Source organism: Hemiscyllium ocellatum, chromosome 17 (assembly GCF_020745735.1).
Source record: "Hemiscyllium ocellatum isolate sHemOce1 chromosome 17, sHemOce1.pat.X.cur, whole genome shotgun sequence".
In the NCBI taxonomy this organism is placed as follows: Eukaryota; Metazoa; Chordata; class Chondrichthyes; order Orectolobiformes; family Hemiscylliidae; genus Hemiscyllium; species Hemiscyllium ocellatum.
In genome coordinates this window covers 60352500-60360714 of record NC_083417.1, presented here as the reverse complement: position 1 = coordinate 60360714, position 8215 = coordinate 60352500, and the positions used below count along the sequence as shown (strand labels likewise).

The window sequence follows — 8215 nt, the reverse complement described above, 5'->3', positions numbered from 1 at the left end:
GAAGCTAGGGAGCTTTGAGAAATAATAATAAAAATAACGATGTCATGAAGAGTTCATATTCCAGAAGAGGAGGTGCTAGAGGTCTTAAAATGCATTAAAGTAGATTAATCCCTAGGACCTGACCAGGTATATCCCAGAACTTTGTCGGGAGCTAGGAAAGAGACTGCTTTTTGAGGAAGTGAGATTAGATGACATATAAAACACCTTGGGTTTTATATAAATGTAGCAGTAGCATTATCTGAGCTCCTACACAGCAGGCTTTCTGATCTGCCTGCTCTTTGGACATTCTGTACTTGCAAGCCATCCAGTACATCTTTTGTTAGGATCCCACTGGAGACCAATAATGTGAAAGAACTGAACCTCTTAAATAACTCCAACAGAAGTCGTCAATGGACAAGAAATCACTTTTTAAAATGCTTTTATTCCAACAACAAAGTCAAAAGTGAACATTTTTATCAAGGAAATTATATATTATAAATTATAAATTACAAATTACAATTTAAATAGCTAATGCAACAAAGGCAGCACTCTTAGCATCCACATGGCACCATTTGCAGTCCTACTGTCTATCCCAGTTCTCCTCTAAAGCTCAATTGCTCTTCACATAAGGTCTGATTCTGAAGCAGCTTCCAACAACTGCTTTACTTCATCTCCTATCCACAGATAAAATTACCACCAAGGTATACGTTGGTGGAATCTCTCCCTCAACAGTTCTGACTGTATTGCTCCCTGAAGTCCCCTTCATCTGAGCACTCAACACCGTCTTAGAACAGTATGGTCAGCTCTGCCATAAGCCATTGTTTCAGTCCTTTCAATTAGCGGACACACACTGCTTCATGGAGAGCCTCTGTGTTTCTTCCTGCTGGAAAGAAACAACTTTTCGAACAGTTGTTCTGACCACAGGCTGTGAATTCTAATCGCAGCCTGTTTATTCCTCCTAACTAGCCTGTTATTTTAGTAACCAAAAGCATATGCTAATTTCTCAAATCTTCTGTCATAATCAGAAAACCCAATAAATAAACTTCATCCCCAGATACTTGGATCTGATCTGTTTCAGTCAGGGTCAATCTCAGTAAGTACAGGTTTTGAAACCATCTCAATCACATTTGGCACAAATGGAGGATAGCCTGCCCTTACACATTGGGCCAACTATTCAAAGTCTGCCATGAATTATCCTATAATTGCCAATTGCACAAATGAAAGTGCCTGTAATTTGATTATTATTTGTTAAGTTATCTCTCTGGAAGAAAGGACTTGGTGCAAATCTTAAAATGAACAGTGGATGCTGAAAATCTGAACAAAAACAGAAACTGCTGGAGAATCTCAGCAACTCTGGCAGCATTGATGGAGAGAAAGTAGAGTTGAAGTTTCGAGCGCAGTGATTTGCTGGACTCAATGTTAATTCTGCTTTCTCTCCATTAATTTTTTTTGTTTGTTGCAAATCTTGTTGCCTGGCCTGATGGTGAACAGAGGCAGATTTGGGACCAATGTATCCTTTAAATCTTCTACCACATGCAACTAATGTGTTTCAGGTTGTCAGCAGGTTAAATTATGTTACACATATGCCTGAAGTAACTTAAGGGGCCAGCCTGAATCTCAAACAATTAGTTCATAATAAAACATTAACAGAGGAATTTTGGATTTCACAATTTTTAAAATATGGGAGGGCAACAAGTAACTCAAATTATTTTGTTTGCTAACATCAAGAACAGTCAAAAAAGGCTAAATATCTTTTGTTAGGAATGATTTGTATTGATTATGATGCCCCAATTCATAAAGTATCAATTTTGAAGAGTGACCATTTTAATGCAGACATGCCATTCTCATACAACAAGATCACAATGAATAGCCCGAAACGGTTTCTATATCTGTGCATATTACAGTGCCTGCTTGTGTCAATCATTTTCCATTTAGCTTGCGCTTGAATGCATAGTAAAATCAGAGAAGGAGTTACATGTTAATGGCCAGAAACGGTGAAAGTCAGATGCAAGAAGCTGTAAAGCTTGTAGTATAGAATTACAGAAAAGTTACAGCATAGAAAGATCGCACAGACAGTCAGGTCTGTACCGGCTGAGACTGAAAAAAAAACTAGCCTATTCTGATCCCAATTTCCAGCACCTGACCCATAGCCATACAGGTTACAGTACTACAGGTACAGATCCAAGTTCCTTCTAAACAGGCTGAAGGCCTCTACCATCAAACCAGGCAGTAAATTTCAGAGACACCACCACCATTGTTTGTCCCAAATGTATTACCTTGCACTTCTGCAGATTGAATTCTATTTGCTATGTTTTTGCCTACTCATCCAAACCATTGATATCATTCTGGAGTTGACAGTTATTTTCTTAGTTTATTTATTTATTTAGCACACTTGCCTTCATTGCTCTGACCTTTAAATAAGCATTGGAATGTTATGTTGAGGTTGTACAGGATGTTGATGAGGCCTCTTCTGGAGACTGTCCGGTTCTGGTCACCCTGTTTTAGTAAGGATATTGTTAAGCTAAAGAGGGCTCAGAAAAGATTTTCCAGATGTTGCTGGGAATGAAAGATTTGAGTTACAAGGAAAATTATTATGAGTCATTGGAGCATAGGTGGTTGAGGTGTGAACTTAGAGGTTTATAATATCATGAGGAGTACAGATAAGGTGAACTGCATGTGTCTTTTCCCTAGGTGGGGGATTTCAAGACTAAGGGGAATAGTTTTAAAGATGACAGGAGAAAGACTTTGTCAAAGATAATTGCTCAGCATGTCTTTTTAGAGTGGTTGGTGTATTGAATGAACCTCCAGAGGAAGTCATTGATGCGGGTACAGTTACAATGGATACGTACACAAATAAGAAATGTTTGGAGGGACATGGGCCAGAAGCAGGCAGGTGGGCCCAGCTGAGGTTTGGGATAAATAGTCATTATAGACTGGTTGGACCGAAAGGTCTGTTTCCATGACTATGGACCGTCACAATCAATTACACAGCCAATTTTTCAGTCATCTGCTGAGTTCCCAATCAGGCTTCCCACATTTAAGTCCAAATCACTACATACAAGAAGTGAAAACCCAGAACCATTTGGAGCTCAAATTAGGAGCAAATTACTGCAGATGTGCGAATCTGTACTGAAAACAACAAAAATACGTTGGAAATTACAGCAGTCCAGGCAGCATCCAAGAGACAGCAAGCTAACATTTCGACTCTAGATTATGCTTCATTAGAGTTCTGAAGAGTCATCTAGTCTTAAATCATTACCTTGCAGTCTTGCCACAGATGCTGCCTGACCAGCTGTGATTGCCAGTCTTTTGGAGCACCATTAATTTTGCAAATAGAAAGTCATTTTCATTCTTCACCAGAAACCGGTTTCTCTTCAATTAGCTAATTATAGACTCAACTCGCCACATTCTTTTGTATCTTATGGATTTTCACATTTCTGACCTGAGTGCCATGTGGATCCTTCTCAGATGCCATACTAAAATCCATAGGACAACATCCACTGCACTTTGCTCATTAATCCTCATTACTTCCTCAAAAAAAAATTAAAACCTTAGTTAAACCCTACATTCCCTGAGTAAAACGGTCAATGTCCTTGATTAATTCATAGCTTTCTACATGGCAGTTTCCCCAATATCTCAGAACTGATTCTAATAATAATTTGCCAGTCTCTAATTATTTGTTGTAATTGGTTCCTGTTTGGATAATCTAGAATTAGAGGTCTTAATATAAAGAGGGTGCTCATTTAAGACAGAGAATAAGTATTTTTTCTTAAGGCTTGAATGAATACCTTTGGAAATTTTGTCCTCGAAAGGCAAAGAAAGTAAAGTCTTTGAACATCTTTAAGGCAGAGCCTGATAGATTCTTGGTGATCAAGGGGAATAAAGGTGGAGGAGAGGACATGCAGTGGAAGTTATAATCAGATCAGCCTGAATCTTAAACCTACTCCATTATTTAAGGAGTCAAATAGCGATTCCTGCATCTAACAGGTGATTGTTATGTACATTTACATGGCCTATTCCTTGCACCATTTTTAAACAATTGTACAACATTCATAGACCTCTAATCTTCTAGTACCTCATCTCCATATAGTGAGATTTGAAAAAAGGATGTTAAGAACACCATTATTTCCTCCTTTCTGTGTATCCAGCCCTAATGATTTATCCAGCTTCATGGATATCAGTGCCGCCCGTACTTTTCCTTCACAGTATGCTGATTGTACCTATTATTTCACACTGTCCTTTCACAAGAAAGTATGCATCATCCCTCTTTATGAGGCTAGAAACAACATAATCAAGAACCCAGTCCACATCTTGCACAGCTAACTCATATTGTAAATCAGTGATGGGCCCTACTTAGTTATCCTCCTGCTCTTCGTGTACTGAGGCAGCATCTTGGGGCTCCCCATGAATGTACCTGCCAATATGGGCATATCATTTCCTTGTATTCCAAATCTCCCTTAAATGTCACTCACCCCATACTTTGAACAGCATTTTTCTTCCCCTCTTTGTTTACCTCATCCTGTATGCTTCTGGATAATCATGAGGCTCGAAATTTGGCAGTGCCAGTCTTTTCTGTGGGTACAAGTCTACAGTGTGATCACAGAACCTGGCTTTTGATTGCTTCCCACTGGTTTGTCAACAATTTTCCTTCAAGTAGCTGTATCAAGTCTATATTTGCCAGATCACCCTCAGCTTCAAAATCCTCACCCACCCACAATTTAGAACTTTTATTCTTGTTCTTTATTTCTTTCCATAACAATGCTAGATCTAATTATTTTCACCATCTTCAAAGTGGTCATGTACTGCAAATTTATCTACTTGCCCAGCTTCATTTTCTTAGACCACATGTAGAATTCTATCCCCTCTCGCTCCAGGCTTGTTACATGTTGGCTAATGCCAAGGGAGAAGCAAGAGGAGATCATGAACTTGATCAAGATTGACTTTAGTCTGGTTTGACGAAGGAAGAAAGGTAGGTTGCAAATGGATGTAGAGCTTGTAGATTATGAAATATATAAAAGAAGAGAATCTCTAAACATTTAATTTGTGCTTCAGAGACATCCTCACGATATTGGCATAGTTAACTCATTTTAATGTCTAGCATCGTCACTTTTCCATGTCTAAGCATTATCACTGCTAAGCATTTTAGCCACTGTTCCATAGTCAAGCTTTCTTTATATTGAGTCACTGGCCCTGTCTATATATACTTTACATTTATGATTCCTTTGCCAGCTCCATTGACTCCCTCAACGTCCACATGCATTTGAGCCTACTTTTCCTCCTACCATTAAGACAGACTCAGTCAACCACGAGCAAGTTTTCTGTCACACTTTTCACTAGCTTGACTCAGCTTTCACTAGTGGGACCATCCTACCCAAAAATACTCGACTACAAATACAATTATGTATCTCTCTTTAACCACGTTTAGCACAGTCAGCACAAATAAATATTCTCCTCTTGCTCAGTATAGATGCAATGGGGGTCATTCTTTCATGATTCCACATCTTTGTTAGCATAGTTGGCATATTTTAATTATGTTCACCTCTGCACTTTCACTTCAAATTCAAGAACTTAGTTTTGACCATTCCCTTTTCACCTATTACTGGATCTTACTGACCATTTAAAGACAGGATGCTAGCTTCCTTACGGGTGTACACCATAGAAATAGCACTCTGTTCTACACCAGTATTGTTAACTCATAACTAGTCAGGCAATCTTACTGCAAAAGGAAATGAATTATTTAAAATTTTGCCCAATTAGATTTGTGCCATTGTTTTTCCAGCAACTGTGAAATGCCAATCCCACTTTCAGCTTTCACTCAGGTTGTGATAAGTTAGACAAAATCTTGTCATCCTACTTATCCCAGGGGAGAGCATTAAATTCCATGTGCCAGTCACCAGGATTACCTCCAACCTTATCGCACTCCAGTATTGTAAAAATACACAGTTACACTTTTCTCTAGCACCTAGTTACCCTAACTTTCTCCATGCTGGTCTCCCATCTACTTGCCTCTAAACACCAAAACTAACCACTACACTGCGTCTCACATTAACTTCTCCGCAATCATCATTCCTATCCTGGCTGAAATTTTGAGTCCCACCCAAGCCCTCAAATTGGTTTTAAAAGGAAGTCAAATATTCTGCTATTTCCAGGCAATGAAAAGAAACTCTTGCACAGTAAGCCCAGATCTCAAGAAGTGATATCCCATGTGCAGGCTCTGCTAGAAAATGGGGTAATTATTCCTCACTGAGCCCCTCTCCACCCAGCCTTCACACTCCCAAAAAAAAGCAGTCAAATTCAATTATCTCAAACAGTGAACTGGAGTCAGTTTTATTCACGAGGCAGAATACATGCTCTTAAAATGTGCATTTTTTTCCTTTTCTTTTTTTAAAACAAAAGTCAGAGGATTGTGCAGAAAGAAAAATGAATGAAGAGGCAGAAATAATTCCCATGTAAGCATAGAGCACAGGAATAAACACTAAACTAAGCAGGTTTAGTTAAGGATCAACAGCTACAAGAGAACAGCTTTCAGTTTCAAAGTAAACGGTAACATAGTCTTTAAACAACATCCACGTGTGTTGGATACAACAGTTTGCAATCTCACAGTTTACAGGAAGACAGAATGCAAAGTATCACCATAACACACATCACACATCCCTGCTACTGGTCCAGAGTCAAAACATTGATCACAATTCAAAATACATCCTTCTCATTGTTCACCATTAAACTATACAGGCACTCCCTGTACATTGTTAAAATTACAAAATGCATTATTTACAGATTTATACACAGTGTAAACACAAAATTTGTCTATTAATTACAAGTTGCTACAATGTACAATGTAAAAATGAGTGATGGCTAAAAGAGTTTTAATTAAAAAAGGAAAAGCACTAAGCTCTCAATATTTTGATGAGGGAACAGTCCAAGTAGCTTCACATCTTCCTATGAACAGACCTCTTGTGAATACTGTGAAGAGCAGAGACTCCACACTGCTTGTGTGCAGTGTCCAATCTCTGCTGCTGACTAAAACCTGTCAATGGCCAATGACGTGCTTGGGTGTGCAGTCCCATCATGGGGAAAAAGCACAGAGATGAGGAAAGTAAGCGCATTGAAGATATGTCTTTGGCATCAAATTAACAACATGCAATTCAAGACATGGCAGAAGATTGCATTTCAACCCAATATAGTGCGGTGAAATGAATAAATCATCACTGCTGCCCGCGCCCCCCTCCCCCCCAAATTCCCGAGTAGCGGGACCGGCTGCGTGCATGGACTGGACTCCTCTCCACGCCCCAGTCTTACCCAATTAGCTGGCACTATACCCTGACACTCCTCAGTGGATAAAACACATCAAGTAATTAAAGTGTATGTAGTGCAAATGATATAACCATTTCTATAAAAACGTGCTACTGTCTAAGCTAGAGATAGGCTGCGCCTGAACACATGGACAAACTTCTGCCTCTGCATACTCTGCTGGGACAGAAATGAGTGTATGGAGTTCCACAACACTACAGGAACACCTATTAACAGAAACCTGAAACACTGCCCATTCAAGGCTTGTACAACTTGTGCTTCTTGTATGTGCAGCTCCACTGCCTGCTTTCTCAACTTCGACAAGACTCATGACAAGGCAGAACCCAGTTGGTCTGCACTGTCCACTTGAGGACAGAAACTGGCTTAATGCAAGCATAGAGTTGCACACCTCATCGCCAAGGACAATCACCAGTGACGAGGCCAGTGACAAACCAGAAACCCCCTCCCCCTCAATCCAGGTAAGGCCAGGGATGCAGTCTTGACTGGATCATGCTGTTCTGTACAACTGTGGCAGCTAATCAAGGCACACTGTACTAAACCGGTAGAGTCCTGGTAGTCTCATTTGAAACAGAGGCTCACTGGGTTAGTTCTGTGGTTCGAGATTGGCTGCTGGGCCTGGGAGGACCATAAAGTGTTACCGACGCTATGTGGTTGTTCTGCATGACCTGCAAAGAAAGCACAGGAACATAAACTTCAAATACGAGAAATTTATATACACACACAAATACATGCATGTACACATATGGGAGACAAATCTGCACACATACTTGTTTCTGGAGACAGGTACACACACCATGTTACCCTTGCTATTTATTTTTCCTTAGGGTTGAGCATATGGTTTTAAGTTGGTTGCCCTCATACTATCAAACTTAGCGACCAATAAGGTTTGATGGCTGGTGTTGGTAGTTATCTACCTGTAAGGAAT

At 39.7% G+C, this 8215-nt stretch overlaps 1 protein-coding gene across 1 annotated transcript in view; it reads right to left on the bottom strand.

Annotated features, from left to right (window-relative positions):
• Window positions 1-401: 401 nt before the first annotated feature.
• Window positions 402-8215, bottom strand: part of phaf1 (phagosome assembly factor 1) — a 75112-nt gene continuing 67298 nt past the window's right edge. The window contains exon 16 of the mRNA XM_060838216.1: window positions 402-7955. Within this exon, the coding sequence (XP_060694199.1) occupies window positions 7866-7955 (90 nt within the window). The 3' untranslated portion in view covers window positions 402-7865. The remainder of the gene's footprint in view (window positions 7956-8215) is intronic.